Source organism: Lagopus muta, chromosome 5 (genome assembly GCF_023343835.1).
Source record: "Lagopus muta isolate bLagMut1 chromosome 5, bLagMut1 primary, whole genome shotgun sequence".
Taxonomy (NCBI): domain Eukaryota; kingdom Metazoa; phylum Chordata; class Aves; order Galliformes; family Phasianidae; genus Lagopus; species Lagopus muta.
This window is the reverse complement of record NC_064437.1, coordinates 53,704,640-53,721,074: the sequence shown is the minus strand read 5'-3', so window position 1 is coordinate 53,721,074 and position 16,435 is coordinate 53,704,640. Positions and strand designations below refer to the sequence as shown.

Sequence of the window (16,435 nt, the reverse complement as noted above, 5' to 3'; positions counted from 1 at the left end):
ACAGCCATCCTTTCCTGTGTGAGCCCTCTGTACAAGGCCAGCAGTGCTGGAAGCTGCACAGGGGCTATTACGTACACAGAGAGCTTGTGCAAGGGAAAACGACCTGCAATTATCCATCTTTATCCAGTGAGTTGTCTTTCTTCCCATAAGAGCCCCATTCTGAAGGACATCAACACCTGCTCAGGGTAGGTTCTTGTTAGAGAAGTTCCCCTGCAGACATCTGCTCCACAGGAAGGATGGCTGCAGTGGGCTATGAACTTGCTCCTGACCTTGCTCCATGCACAGCTTCTGTACACGGGTAACTTGCAGTTGGGACCCACTGACCTTAATGTGCCAGGCTGGTGGTTCTGGGCCTGACCCATGATCTGAGGGAAGGCAGAAGGATCATTCTGGGCAATGGCTCGCCAGAACTTTTACTTTTTCCTTCTCTAGTAAACACAAACAGTCCAAATTCCACTTAGTACTGTTTAGTTTTTCTTTCTTTAACTCAGTCCCTGTGTATAGCTTGGACCATGTAATCCAGTGGTTCCGTATAGCCTAGGGGATCCTCCTGAGTTCAAGGTCAAGAGTATGTAAAAAACATGCTAAAGATACTCAGACAAAGATATTTTACTTAATCTGGGAGCCTTGTTACGTAGCGAAAGAAAGACTCTCCTTGCAGCACGGACAGAGCTTCGGTCAATCGCATGAATATCATCAGCCAGAGCTGTGAGGAATGTGTTAAGTTGGCCCAAACTGGGATCCCGTAACATACAAATCCTCGGAGGGATCTGAACACTGAAAGATCACATTTCATCTCAAGTATTTTCCTTTTCATAAACAGGAGTGGTTCCAAAGCAATCCTCTCGGAGAAGTCATCCTTTGCATTTGTTTGCTTTTCACTTTTTAATTTAGCAAAGTCACAGTAACTCAGAGGCCAGCTGCCGTGCCAGAAGCTGCCATGCCCACTGCCTTTACCTCGCTGCAGGGCACAGAGGAACACGAGCAATCCAGAGCCCTACTAAAGGGCCTTCCGACCAAGCGCTCCTGGGCTTCCATGTCACTGGCCAAAATGAGCTTTGGATTAGGTTTAACTGGATAAAAGCTGGCCTGAAAGTCCCTGCACAGCCAGCAGTGTGCTCTCCTCACTCTCACAGCGAAGAACACCCTGGCATTAAATCAACTCTGGATTAAACAATTAGAGCCCTGAGATTTTCCTGGGGGGAGGGGAGTGGGGCGAGGGATAGGAGTGCTGCTCGACAAGCCAAGGAAAGTTTCTTTAGAGTCTGCAGGGAGCTGTAAAAAATGGGATTAAAAATATTACATGTCATTTTTGCCACTGCTCTTTGAAGTCAGTCAGAATATTTATATGGCATGCATGGGAGACAGGGTGTTAAATGTTCCCCAGGAAGAGATCACATGGCAAGGGGAAGTTTAGCACCACACAGCAAAGCTTTATAAAGCTCCTTCAGCCGCTGCTGTAACATTTTCAGGCTGGGGATGGTCTTTTGCACGCTGTGCACTGACTTGCAGGGGCAGCAGGTGAGGGCCAAGAACAGACATGAAAATGTTCCCAAACCAAAAGGAGGCCCCCAAGGACAGACTGTTCAGTAGTAAATGTGCTGCCACTGCGTTCAGCTGCTCTGGCAGTGGGGAGGAGGTGAGCTCCTGAGGAGGTTACCCACAACATGAAGGCAAACCCTGACACCTGGCCCAGGGGCTGCGCTGCTTTGGGTCGGAGTGCCCAGACAGACAGTGGGGAATGATGCTGAAGGAGAGGATGTGCAGCATCTCCCTTCATACCCAAAACTGCTCTGCTTTTCTTGCAATCCTTTCTCTCAGTACCCTATCCCACAGAAGAGGTAAACGTCTCACAAAGCCTTCAGAGGTTCTGTGAGGCTCTCTGGGGCATACAGTGGGGATGCAGGAACGAAGCAGCCTTACTTCCTCTGGAGAGTTCAGATCTTCTAAATCTTCCAGCATTCTCTCTACGAACTCTTCGGTCAATAGGATCTGCAAAGGAAATACAGTGGTTTATGTCTTCTCACTCCCAGTTTTAGCTAACTGCCAAGCAACAGAATGACTTTTCCACTGAGCAAGCTGTACCAGGAATGTTCTTCATTCCTGCAACACATCGGCTTAAGGGCAAGGAGCTCCTAACTTTGCCTCCTGCCTCAACCACACTAAAAATGTTAAAATTATATGGCAATCTTTTTCGACCCTCAATTATCTTCCTAAGACTAAAATTAGAGGCCCAGCTTTAGAAAGACAGAGTAGGGAAGAAGGAAAAGGGGTCAAGATAACAACTGCTAGAGAGGCAATAAGAGACAGTGCTGCTTTCATCTGATTTCTGGGAGTGGAGCTCCATGAAGACCACAAGTTATATAAAGCAGAGGAACACGGGGGAGCAAACCCTGCACTCATGGGGAGAAAAACCTGCACTCTCTTTAGGAAGGCACATAATAGCCAAAACAGACATGTTCTGCCTCTTTTTGCTGCAGATGCAAAGGCTGGAGTCCCCAGCAGTCAGCAGATTTGGAATGGGAATGGAAATGCAGTGTGGGATGGGGACAACATCCCCACGCAACGCAAGTGTGTTGGAGTGGCATTCCTGGGAGTTGAGTTACAGAGAACCCAGCATGTTATTCCTATTTCAACCTACAGGTTTGCTTCTTTCCCTCTGCATCTCCCTTCCCTCCTTCGCTCCCCTCTTTCCTCTGTTTCTGGCACTACTCTCCATCCCCAAAGCAGTCATCATACCCAGACCCCTTCCTTATCCTGTCTCTTCCTGCCCTGGGCTGGAAGAGGGTTGGCCTGGCAGTCGCATGGCCCTGCAGGAAACCACTTCTAGCTCCTTGGAGCCAGGAATGGGAGCAGGGAGTGCATGACTGCCTGGACAACGTGGACTACTTAGCTGAAGCTGCTGGCTTGTGTTTTGGTAATACCAGCAGGACTGTTGGCTAGAAGAAAGGGAGTACTCTGATCTCCCTTTCTTCCTTTGGTAGTAAGAAAACACCAAATCCAGATTCAAGAGCTATGATGTATCTGAATTCTCTTCCATTCACCCCTGCTGCCCTGCCAACACTGTACACTGTTTTCCTGGGGGATGAGGGAACTGTGGCCTCCATTCTCCACTAATTTCCCTCCTCATTTAGCTCCGACCTGCAGCAGACTTCAGGCCAGGGTTTATGACTGAGCTGCTCAGCCTGGATGCAGGTAGCCCATCAGGACTTTCTGTTCATACCTTGAGCCTGGAAAAAGCTCTGCTTCAGCTAGCAGCCAGGAGCTTGCTGCTTTGGACAGAACTCTGCAACCTGGCACCAATCTGCAGACTGGCAAGCTGAGAAACATTGCACTGAAACACGCAGTGCCACTGCAAACTGCTGCAGTCTCCTTGCAGGAGGCTGTAACTTTCTGCCTGTTGAACTGGAGACACTCGTTTGTTGGCTGCTTGCAGAATGAGGAAGCTGACTGTCTGTGTCAGAGACAGGAGGGCAACCTGATCGCTCAGCCCAGGAGGGATAGCTGGGTGGGGAGCTGGGGCTCTGAGTAGAGCAGATCAGTTTCTGCGGAGGTGCAGCCTGCAATGGGGCGAGGGAATGAAAACAATTTGGCAGACATCAAAATGTACAGAGCAGCCGGAAAAAGGAGGAGGAATTGGTATTCACAGCAATCAGGCAAAGAGGAAATGAATATTCAGCCCTCCACGGATGAGCAAAAATGCCAGAGGTTGGGATGGGTGAGAGAGCAGGAATGAGGAGTCACATCTTTGGCAGGGGGACTGGAAGAGAAGCGCAGCAGGAAGACCCCTGGGCGCTCCCAAGGTGCCAGAGGCAGGGAAGAAATGGGAACCACATGTGGAGGCAGCCAGCTGCTCTTCTGCTGCTGGAAAACAATACAGGGTGAGCAGGGGTGAGCAGCAAGGGCTCGAGGGAGCAAGTGGGGGAGCAGTCAGGTCTTGGCTAAGCCACAGACTTGCAGCGTGAAGACAAGCCTATGTGGAGCACTGCGACAAGCACCAGTGTGGGGTGTGATCCCCTGAGCCAAGCCCATCTGCAGCTCACCATCCCCTCTCAGTGGATTTTGTTAATCCAGCTGAAAAAAAACCAGCAACCAAACAACAACTTCCACTGATTTAGTGAGCTGAACTGGCTCCCTGAAGGGTCTGACAGGCGGAGTGGGACAGCAGTCTGCAGCTCAGCTGTCTCATGGACTGCGGCTGTGAGATTGAAGCGGCGGCAGCTTGTGCTTTGGAGCAGGCTGAGAAAAGATTGCAGTGCTGTTCTGCAAGCCCTGCATAGATAGTTAACTTTGGTGGAGGGCAAGTGTCTCTGGCTGCAGTGACAAACTGCTGCAGTGACATTCAAACAGTGTGTGACACACAGCCCATCCTCAGCAACCTGCAGCAGTCTGAGTCAGAAACAAACCACCCCAAGGCCTCCTATGTAGCCCCATGCAGCTGGGGAAACTTGTCCTCCTTCCTGGAATAGAAGGGAATCTCTAAAGCACGGGTGCAACCAAATTGGTAAGCTAAAGGATCCCTCAGCTCAGGGAACATGCAGCACTCCAGAACTCTCTTGAGGATGCAGAAGGCACACGTTCCCAGCACACCAGCTGCTTTGAAGTAAGAAGCACGGCAGTCCTGGATTTGCATCCAGACAACATTTCTCCTTTTAGAAGTAGCCCAATTTAAATGACCCAAGAACACTAAGGTCTGCTCATAGATCAGGACGACATCCACACCTGCAGTCAGCAGAACAGCTTCATGCTGGTGTTTGCTCCTGTGGAGAAGGATGAGAATAAATCTGATCCCATCTCAGCTTCCCTCGCTCACAATATCTCACATTTCCAGCTCTTGTAGCATGCCTGCTCCTGCACAGTATGATACCCCATTACATTAACGCACACACGTTATATGTGCATGATATTAAAGGTGACATTCCCAGCAAATAAACATGACAGACTGCCATTGCTCTAGGCACCTAATTTAATTTCCTTTGGGATTTAAACCTTAGAAGCTCAAATTAAACAAATAGGCCCTGTTCACTTTATATTTCAGGCCTGAATCTAGAGTTTTCCTTCAGTGCTGTTAGCTGATCTTATCAACAGGACGCTGCACAGAGATCATAATGATGAAGCAGCTTTTTCACTCCCCCAACGAAAACAGAGCTCCAGCTAGGGGAAGAGTCTTTGCAATCTGGAGGACAAATGAAGTCATCCAAAACACAGACTCAGCCTTTCCTCCCATGACATCTCTTGGGCAGTGCTGAGGAGGCGTCCGAGCTCTCCTGGAGCCATAGCGGTCGGCTGCTCACAGCTCTGTGTTTTCACAGCTCTGTGCAAACATTCCCGCCTTCCTGGCCTGCTGAAGCTGGTTGCAGGGTGTAACTCAGCCTTTGTCATGGCTGTTTGCAGTATGCACAGAGAATGGCCTCGCCAAGCAGCTGGGGCTATCTGGGACCTTCCCTTTGGCGCTATACAGTTCTGCTTACACTGGGATCTCTGTGACCTGACCCAGAGAGGCCCAGACAGATGCCATCCTGTTGCTAGCAGATTCACTCTTCAATTTCCCATGTGCTCTGTGGCTCTGTGAATGTCAGTAATGCTGCAGAAGCTCGGAAGATGATGACTACCCACAAGAGAAGTATCTGTTGTCTATCAGAGGCACCTACTGCAACAATCAAGGTCCACGTTTCCCTCTGCCTCACTGGTAGCTGCATCTGCTGACACATTACAAAACACCGTGCGAGGCAGCCCCGCTCAGGTGGATGTGTTCAGGGAATGCTGTAAGCATGATGTCTCCCTCTCGTGGTAAATCCCACCTGAGCTCGTCTGAAACCTACTTCTTACCTACAGGACTTAGCTACAGGTCAAGTGAAGGAGCTTGTGTCGAAGCCTCCATACCCGCAGACAGTTGAGAAACCTGTATTGTGACTTGTTACAGGTACACAGCTGCAAATGCAGGAAAACAGGTGAGATCTAAAGACGTTCACAAGGTCATGGGGCTCTAGGCTAGTTCAGCTGACTTTGAAATCAACTTGTGCTTAGTAAAACATTAAAGATTTCACAGTCAGCTTATGGGTACCATTCCACACCTAACACCCCATCTCTCTTGCACATTAGAATTCAATGAGGACTGGAAATTCTTAGCATAGGAGAGGTTGCTGTGGACCACAGTTCACGCTGATTCTGACAGCCTAGGACAGCTGGCACACCTTTGATTTGGAAGACCCTTAGAAGCTGAGCTAGGAATTAAGCTGCAGCTTTGTCTAGCTTCGGGGAATGTGTTTTGTTCAGGGCAAAATACAAGCAATTGGCCCAGGGACAAATCAGCATGGATGCTTTTACTGGTAATACTCACTTTCTTGCCTACCTAGAAACAAAACCAAATGATCCCACACTTTGTCCTAGTGCTTTGTTTGCATTAAACATTGCCACTTGCTTTTCTAACAGGTTTGTCAAAGAAAATAAAGGTTTTATTAGATCTGGACTTAGTACAGAGCTGGCTTGTACAGCTCAGGCAGAGAAGGTGGAGATGTATTGCAATAAACCCCTATGTAAATCACACCAGCACTCCTCAGACACTGCTCATCCATACAGGTGCTATGCCTAGGCTGGGTGGAGCAGCTGTACCCTAAGCCGCATGTCATCTGTTACTTCTGCAAATACCCAGCAGCATTTAGGAGCCCTTTGCCCTAAAAATGTTTCAGATTAATTCCTGTTGACAGCACAGAGACAATGCAGTTAAGGTGTGTCAGCATTTCCCACCGAAATTAGACATTATCAATACACCCCTTGACTTGTGTTTTGTGCCATGAGCATCCCCAGCCCCTCTCCTGGCTTTCCCTTAGCTTGGCCTTCTTCACGTTGCCTTGCTTTGATGGTTCTGGCCTTGTCATTAAGTCTTTCTACGTCATGCCCAGCCCTGACACTGCCTGAAGAGGCCCGTACCATCTCAGTACAGCCTCCAAGGTACCAGCATTGCGACAAACACCTTTGATGGGAAATTCCATTGTTGCTCTTCCAGGAGATTCGTAACTCTCCTTGTACTGGAAAAACATCCACTCACAGATGCCTGAGGGACCCTATTGCTTCACACTGTGATGTTACAATTCCAGAAGAGGAAGTATATGACGATGCTGAAAGATTTTGACCTTGTGGGATCTCCTATGACATTCCCAGCTACAAGGCTAGTCCTAGGTCCAGCCTGATGAGATCCACCTTGTAGACAGGGCTGCTTCCAGCAAACACAAAGTTTGGCTGAGCTGAAGAGAGCTGGCAAGGGAGCCAAGCAACACAATTCTTTCAGAGTGAAAATGCTAAGGCAGAACAGCCACTTCAGCAAATGGTCCAAGCAGGTGAGAGGAAAGTTACAAAGAGTAGCCAAAATGTAGTTCAAGTAGCAAGGGAGGAGCGTTAGGCCAGAGGGTAGTCAGTTGGTTGAAGGATGGGAGAACTTGACTTGTCCAAAGCTAGCCTAGACAAAGGGCTAGGAAACACGCTGTTGAAGAATGGATCATGATGACCAATGGGATGCTTTAACTTCTAATGTTAAGTTTCTCCTGGTGTCTCATGAAATGAGGCTGTGAGAAAAAAGAACAGAAAGGGATTTGGGGGAGTGTTGTGGGAAGGTGATAAACTTACTGGAAAGTGATAATTCAGATTGCCCTAGGCCTGACCAAGAATTTGGGGGAAGCCACCTAAAAGATTTAGACAATGTTTGTCTTGGGACAGATGCATCTGGGGAAGAGTAGGCTGTAGTTGTATGTGATTTCGGGCAGTTTGTGGACACTGTCCTTAAATTCACCAGGCCAGGCATGACACAGCTACTCTGGTCTGGGGAGACCAGAAACCAATCCCTTGGATGCAAACCATAGCCGCCACTTAATGGGCGAGCAGCTCAAGCACCAGAGTAGCCGTTACAGAGGTTGCTTTGAACCTCTACTGCTGCCATTATGCCAATGTGCATAAATGATTTAACATGTGGTAGAGCAGAGAGAAGAACCAGATGTGCTCATTTCCAGGGGAATGTCCTAACTCTACCGGAACAGAGTCATTCTCTTGTGCTCTCTGTCTCTGTGACTAATTCAGTGTTTTATATGATGTGGAACAACTCCAATTGGATGAGCTGAGGAACAATCAAAATACCCTATAGCTGTGGTGGCCATAAAGCTAAGAAGTAGAAATAGTGGTTGAAATAAAAGCAAAGGAATAAAACATGAGTTTTTCATATCCTGGGTGAGTGCTTTATCCTTCAAATGTTGATTAGAGAAGACAAAACTTCTAACAACACCAAACTCCATTCTGCAAAACTTGCTTTTTTTTTTTTTTTTCCCCTTTGGTCTGTTTTTATTGAAAAAAACCTTCTATTTCTGGTTTCATTCAACACAAAAGGATTGTCTTCTGCTTTTGGTTTCTTTAAGGCTTTTGTTTCAGCAAGAAAAACTGAGAATATTTAAAGATTGAGCTTGGTCTGCTCTTCTTTCCCAGATTTTTCACTTAGGTTGCCAAACCAAAAGAATGGATTGTCCCCTATGACCCTGCTCACAGTAATCTCCCCCCCCCACTGCCAACATAGATAGTGCGCGTTGATAGCTCCTGAAAGCTGGATGCTTCCCACGGGCTCCATGTACCTACCTTGCCTACAGACATGCTTGTCTAACGTCTTCTACCAGAAGTTTGACCTTGCTGTCCTACGCCTCTACTTATTTTTCCATGCTGGATGTCTTGTTTTAGGTTTTTAAGGGCTTTTAGGGGAAAAGGAATCAAGTTCTCTCAGAGAGGTATTTTGGAAAAAGTAGTTTCCGGCAGTGCTAACAAATGTGGATAATCATTTTATTGCAGAGCACTGGAACTAGCCCTCAGGAGGAGCTCCGAAGGTCAAGGGAAAGTCTTTCTCCCTATCTTAGAGAATGCTCTGCCAAGCCAGAAGCCTCTGAAAGTGACGATTTGCCTGCAGCCTTTCAGAGAAGGGCAGAAAAATGCACTGAAGGTCCATTATTCATTGAACATGCCCCAGCCCAAGGCAGCTCACTCCCAGACACAGGGCAGAGGCTGCTAAGTAGGACTTTCCCCTTTGATCATTCCTCTGAGTGACGAGGGATTGCTATGGCACCAGGCACATCAGGACGCAAAGCAGGAAACTCTCCAGTGCTCTCAGCATTTCTGCTGGAAGTCAGGCGATGTGGAGGAGGAGGTGAAGGAATTTGCCAACTTGAATGAAGGGGAGGAGAGAAAAGCAGAGGATGAGGGGAAGACAAAGACATAGAAAAACAGGATGGAGGGCAGACCAGAGGCCAAAGCCGGAGGTGACACAAAGGGTAGGGAGACGGGAGGGGAGCCCCTTTTCCACAGCCTCAGCATCCACACCATGTCTGCTGGACGCTGCAAACCTGTTGGCATGGAAGGCAAGCAGAGCTCACGTGGAGACAGAGACCTTGTGCTGAGGATCACAGGGTGCCAACTGCAAATGATCCGTAGCCTCCATCAGCCTAACAGCATTTGTTTTGAAACTGCGTAAACTACCTGGAAAAAAAACAACCTCTACAGAGACCAGCAATACTGGGCACGTGAAACTTTGGAAATGGCTGAATAGAGACTGCCTGTGCAATGTTAATTCAGCCCCAGTGAATGTCTGCCTCGCGAAACAAATCTGTAATCACAAGACTGCCTGCAGTTTTTCTCCCACAAGACCTCTGCCCTGCTTGGTCCTCAGGATGGTTCTGCTCACTGAATGCAGCATTAGTCATCATTTCTTTTCATTATCATTCAAGTTGTTTGCCCGTTTCCTCCTACTCTCTTCCCCTTTATTTAGTACTCTCCATCCGACTACTGCCAGCATGGATTACACTGGAAGTACCTAATCTTACTGTCTCTGCTGCTCTCACAGCCTCTGACGTGCTCAGCCTCACATTTCTGCAAGGCAGGGAGCACTCCTTCCCATGCAGCAGATGGGGGAGGGAGCTAAAGAAGCTGAGACCTAACAAAATCTCAGAGAAAACCTGTAAGAGCAGAGGGGTTTCAGTGTGAGTCTTGACTCTCAGGTTGGCCCCCTACTCCACGGAATTCTTTTCTCTCTCCTGACTTGCAAGAATGAATTTTAATATCTTCCTGAAATTGCTTCTAGTATTCATCTGTGGTGCTGGAATGCTTTGCAAGAACTAAATTAATCTTCACAGGATGACTGGAAGAAGGTTTTCCTTAACAGACATCGGAAAACAAGTGAAGAGGAAATTGAGTCCAAATGGCTACTTCTTGCAGGTGCCTGTCCCAAGATTCACAGCTCCCTCTTTTCCAGCCTACTCTGCACTGTGGAGCACAGGGGATCTGCAGCAGAATTCCTTCTGGCCATTGGTGCTGCTGGGAACATGGATGAGACCTCAGCTCTCAAGCTGGCCATCCAGAAAATAAGGAACACAAATCCATTTGCCACCTGTGAATAGTTTAGCTTGAGAATCAGGAAATAATATTGAGAAAGAACAGAATAATAGAGGTAGGGACAGGATTCAGTTCTCCAGGGTAACACTTAACAGGCTTCACCATGGGACTATTCCGATCTTCTTGCGATTACTTGCCTCATTCACTATACATGTTCTGCTTTTGACAAACAAACAAAGTGGATGTCCTATAGGTGAGAGTCTACCTTATTTCCCAAAACATGTTGCATCCTTCTGCACTGAATGAGGTGGCGTACTTTGTAAAAAATACATCTGAACATTCAATAAGATATGATATTGAAATACACACACGAAGGGCAAGGTTAAGCTGCAGAAACTGTTTTTTGGATAGTTCTTAAATTCTGTATGCTTGACTTTGCAGTTAACGAGGACTATTTAAGTTTGTTTTCACTGCACTGTATGGACTCGTATGTCAGAGTTTGCAGCAATATCTGATGCGTAACATGTACGTTGCACATGATCAAAGACTTGAATGTCATCTTCTTCCCTAGAACAATGACTGCCTAAAGCAGCAGGAGTAGAAATTATCTGAAGGTAGTGTTAAACAAACCTCCCTCTCCCCTCTGGGAGAGTAAGCAGTCCAGGTGAGCAAGGTAGGAGGGGAGAACAGTCTGCTTTGTGCTAGACATACACATAAAAGCAGAGGAGCTTTGCAGAAGCATGTCCTGACTCCCATCACCGAAGACTTAATGATGGTAATTCCCAAAGGATGATGCATGCTGACAGGCTTTGACACAAACTACCCCAGGATAATATTAATATGTATTAAAGGCTCAGGCAACTTTATTGGGTCGGGTTTGATCAGTAAGACATTTCAACAGAGCGTCTCTATCATCTGCCTGAACACAAGTAAGGGAGGGAAGGAGAACACACGCACAACCTCACCTTGCTTTGGGTAGGCATACAGACAAACAAGGTTGATCTGTGATGAACTGCATGCTTGGCATTCTCAGACCCAGAAGCTGGGGCACTCCACCACGAATACGAATGTCTCTGTGGGGCAGTTAATGTCAGAGCCTGTTTATATGACCAGCATCCTTAACGCTCTGACACCGGGCCAGACAGCTCCTGCCCAGCCTTTCTCTGTGCATCTGGAACATCTGCCCTTCGGGAAGGAGAGGAGATGAGGGGTGCTCAGGAGGCACGGGGATACTGCTGTCACGGTGCTGGGGGAAGGGGGAACGGAAGAAAGAAGGACGGAAGCCTTTGATCATGTGTAATGTTAATGCAAGTGTTACACATCAGAGACTTTGCCACGGTAACTAGCATATAAACAGGAGTCTAGTGTTAACAAGGAGGACTTCTTGAATATGTTTGTACATTTCTGAGTCAAAGCAATTTCCCTATTCAACAATACATGACACAGTGGAAGAAGTTCAGAAATAAACCAGCCTGACATGCTTAGACCTTTAATAGAATTTAGCTTCTTAGAACTAATTAAATGTTACTTAAATGAAAAAAAAAATCCAAATATGGGAAAGGTGCCAATTTGACAGCAGAATGAAATAATCTAATCATCCCTTGAGCATGGGCAGCAGCAGGACAGGCTTTCCCCAGTAGAACACCTCAAACGTGACCTGGAAAGACTGTTGACAGAAATGGGACACACAATCGTCGTAGTCTAATGATTCCTTGCCTTTTCTGCTGAGACTGCTAAAAGGGCTCCTGCCACGAGCTGTGGCAGCGATGCGGACACCTGTCTGCTAGGAACAGCGCAGGACCTGCCAAACTCCTGTCACCCATTAAGCACCCGCCACTGCCAGCAACTCTCAGCTCATTGCTCAGCTCGGCCTGACCCACCTTGGACATGCTCCACTCCAGCCCACTAGATGTAAACAGGAGGTGCTGTGTTTAGTCTGCAGGTTTGGGCTTTCGCTGCACCAGCACTCAGGCCCAAAAGGAGTCAGTCCCTGGCTGCTGCACAGAGTGGAGGCCCGGATTTTTCAGGCTCTGTTTCCTGAGACAGGAGAAAAACCTGCAGGAAAAGAGGCCTGCCATCTCTCTTCCACTCCATAATCCCTCTGTTTGCACGCCTTTGCAACAAGCCTCTGCATTGCAGTGCCCGGGGTCCCAGGCGAAGGAGGAGGAAAGGCCCCTGGGCCTCATTGTGAAAGCTCTGCGGGGCTGCCAACTCTGCCTACTCAGGCTGCAAAGGTCTAAACTAACATGACTCGCCTCCTTGATAATTCTGCGCACCACAATGTCTTTTACTTCTGAAGCAAAGCCACACGAACCTCCCTCCTCCGCTCCCAACACCACAAGGGACTGCTGAGCACAGAAGAAGCCCTGCACTGCATATTAAGCCAAGAGCCTCAGACACTCCCACATCTATCTCACACAACCAGGTCCTCCTCCTCTTGTCCCAGGCTGCTTTTAGCTTCCTTTCCCCTCCCAACCAGGCTGTCCTCCCTCATTCCTATCACAGGACTGGGCAAGAGCCAGCACAAAGTCAGTCATGTCAGAAGAGAAGATCCAATACAATGATCTTGTGCAGGAAACAAGCAAGGGAACTTGCTTCTCCTAATCCCTTAGGAGACAGAAGCTCTTCACCTTTCCCTTCCACATACTCCAAAAAACTTGCTTAATCTTCAGTACCACAGTAATAGGCACAGAAGCAACCGGGCTCAAGGATTAATATTGGTTACTTGCCTGCATGGTGACCTAAATACTGCCATTCCTCACTCTTAGAGGTTACCTGACTACTCCACACATCAATACATTTCAAGATGTGATGTAAATGCAGACAAATACTCTTATGTTTGGAGTTAACACAGTCACAAGATCCCATGTATCATATGCTGGCAAGCACAGGAACCAACAGCAAATGACCCACCCTTAAGCCTGACCGTTTGCTGTTAATCATTACAGGAGTGTTGCACTTTCCAGTCAGTACAATCAAAGCATGCAAGTTCTTTGAAATCCCTACACGAGATGATTCCAGCCAAGATCAGCCCCTTTACAAGTCATACAGATTTCAAGGTATGATGTCCTCCAGACGAATGAACACACGCACTGGAATGCCTTGGAAACAAGTCACTGGAAGGTTAACCACAACACTGCAACGCAAAAACAAACCTCTGCCTTAAAAACAGAAGGGGAGGCAGGAATGCCACAGCAACAGTGAAGGCAGAGAAGTACTGCACGTATATAGCCTCTCAGAGATGTGTTTTTCTGAATAAACATATTCCTCAAAGCTTTTTTTTGTGTTTGCAATGTGTTTATAACCACGATTCAAGGTTAGAATAATGCTATGCCGTCATATAATTCGTGCATCCCTGGCTCTAAAGGGCTGACCCTCAACAATAAGCAGATGGGGAGCTTCCAAGGAAAATCTGTGACACAGAAACAATCTGGTGCAGAAGATGTGTGGGTGCTTCAAGGAACACACTTTTGTCATAGAATCATTAAGAAAGAGGTAAAACTGAGAGGCTGTACCCACTGTGCTGCCCTCCTGTTAAGGGTGATGTAAAACTGAGATCCTGGCTCTGTAGGATCGAAGTCCCACAGCCTTCTCTAGAGATCAGCTTGCTGGAGCCTGGCTCCATTGTTGTTTAGGTCATTCCACTCTGCCTCCCCAAATTCCTTTCTGGAGGAAATCAAGAGCAAATACAGTCTTCAAAGTGTTTGCTGACTCCAGGAAATGGATACTTCTGTATTCACAGATAATTTTATAACTTTCCAGCCACTGTTCATCAATTTGAGCTCCATTAACATAAACAGTAACAGTTTACCATTATTTTTTGAGTTCATAATCATTGAAAATATTCTGCATAAACTGTAAGTGATACTAAACGGGTTTGTTACACTTTTAAGCCCTTAACATAGGATCATACTTAGGACAGTGTAAAGGGGGAAGGCAAAAGGTTCTCTCACTTGTAACCAAGGTCCATGTGCTGCATAGGGGTGCTCCTCTGTAGCAAATGCTCCTTCTACTCCCGTTGATACAAACGTGATTGCTGTGTCCCCTGTAATACTTTTATATGTAAAGTGCCGTCCATGTAAGAGCCTTCCCCTGGGAATAAAACACACGTGTGTGAACTGAAAGGCTGTGAGCAGCATTCAACAGATTGATGAAGATGTATCACTGTAGCTTCTGCCATCAGCATGTGAAGCCACCTGAAGGTAGCAACTATTAACTTTTTAGGAATATATGACTGATTAGTCCATCACAAGTCTCCTTTTGAGGCAAGTTCTCTTTTATTCTCCCCTATATAATGCGGGGCCTTGCTTCAGAGCTAGAATAGCCTAACTGGATCCCGTTGTGGGGGTGCCCCTGTGATGAAGCTCTGATGCATGTACAGACAGGGGACTGTCAGTCTTTCAGAAACAAGAAAGCTGCAGGAGAGGATCCAGACTCCGCATCATGTGGCAGTGAGATGATGCTTTTCTAAGCAGGACCATCAGTGGGATCAAACTTACTTACAGTGACAATGCCTAGTAATTCAATACCCTGGTGCTTGACAAATGTAACCTGCACTACTTATGCATTTCAATAAAACACCTAGAGGATACATATGCAGAACCATTTATAGTATCAATACCCTTTTCTTCATTCAGTGCTTTCCACAGGGAAAGTCATACCTGTGGTACTTAGACTGAGTGCCTTTGCATGCAAGCATGGCTTCCAATATGCAATTGGGAAAACATAAGGTAAGATATATAGCACCCAATGACAGGGTCACAGCTGACTGATGAGTTACTGCTGGTCAAGTTGAGCTGTGCTAACTGATCAGGACAGAGCATTTACACATTTATAATGTAAAATAAAATATGTTCATGTCAGCTATCCCATTGGTTTCTCAACAGGCACAGGCAAGTGTGCACCTGCTGCTGATAACTCTGATACCACAGGCAGGTAATTCATTAAGCCAAAGTAATTCAATCACCTGCAATCATTTGTCTTATGTTAACGACTACATTTGCCACATGTATCTTTTAAAAGAGTGCCTGACTGAAACTGTGAGTATCTAGAATGTCACATGCAGTGGTATGCATAGCCTAACCTTCAGAAGATAATGCATAGGGTACACACAATGTTCTGTTCGTTCACTCATGTGAGAGAATTTGACTAGAAAACACACTTGCATGCATAAACTGACTGCAAACAGGCTTTGCACAAATATTTGTGTCTGAGTCCATAAGCCATAGTTAACAACTCAAGGGATTTCTTTGACAGAGTATGATAAGACATCCCTTCTTTATCAGAGTCGCCAGCATTAGACCATTAATAATAAAAGCATACTAATCCTGTCCTGTTTCAGTACACTAAAATATACTGGAGGACAGCAAAAAAGAATGAGAAACAGTCTTACCACGATGAAAACACATGCAAAGAATCATCTGTTTCCAGTGTGTTCGGCAAAATTATCTGAGCTCTGGCCTTTAAAGAACCACTGCATGCACGTCTGTATGGTGAAACAGTGCCATAAGACAAAAGCTGCAGAAGCTGAGGAGGAAGGATGGCCCCACTCACCTCAGACAGAGGGGAATCAGCGCTCCAGACTCCTGGTTAAACTTCAGGTGTACGCTTTCCAGCTGTCTCGTGCGGATTAGCTCATGAGGAATGATAGCTGCTGAGCTCTCGCTTTCTAAACTGTCCTTCCGGCTTCTAAGAGAGACAAAACGTGCACACTTAGGATCCTAGCACTGCGTGCTGCTTCTCGTGATTCAGATCAATTGTGTCAATACTGAGGAACACAAGACCAAACTGTTATGAAGACACATCTGAGTTCTCACTCAGCCTCCCGCAGACTATCAGTCCCAGTGTGCTGCTGCCTTTGTTTGATGACCTAGGATCAGAACTAGGTGAAGACACATGCTGCATTCTTCCCCAGCACACAAGAAATAGAATTTCTGGGAAGAATTGGAGAAAACCTGCACTCTCTGCCCAAACCACTGAAAAACAGCTTAGGAACATTAGCAGCTATGCCTTCCCTCTCCCTCTTGCTGTGTCTTCAGGATATTTTAGGCAGTGACCTGCAAGAAAGAGTGACCTATCT

General features: G+C 46.8%; 1 protein-coding gene across 2 annotated transcripts in view; it reads right to left on the bottom strand.

The window, feature by feature from the left end:
* SUFU (SUFU negative regulator of hedgehog signaling) overlaps nt 1-16,435 on the bottom strand; it is an 86,479-nt gene that overhangs the window by 6,743 nt on the left and 63,301 nt on the right. For both annotated transcript variants that reach the window (XM_048946627.1, XM_048946628.1), the window contains exons 9-11: nt 15,910-16,044; nt 14,310-14,448; nt 1,924-1,992 (exon numbers count right to left, since the gene is read on the bottom strand). In XM_048946627.1, the coding sequence (XP_048802584.1) occupies nt 1,924-1,992; nt 14,310-14,448; nt 15,910-16,044 (343 nt within the window). The remainder of the gene's footprint in view (nt 1-1,923; nt 1,993-14,309; nt 14,449-15,909; nt 16,045-16,435) is intronic.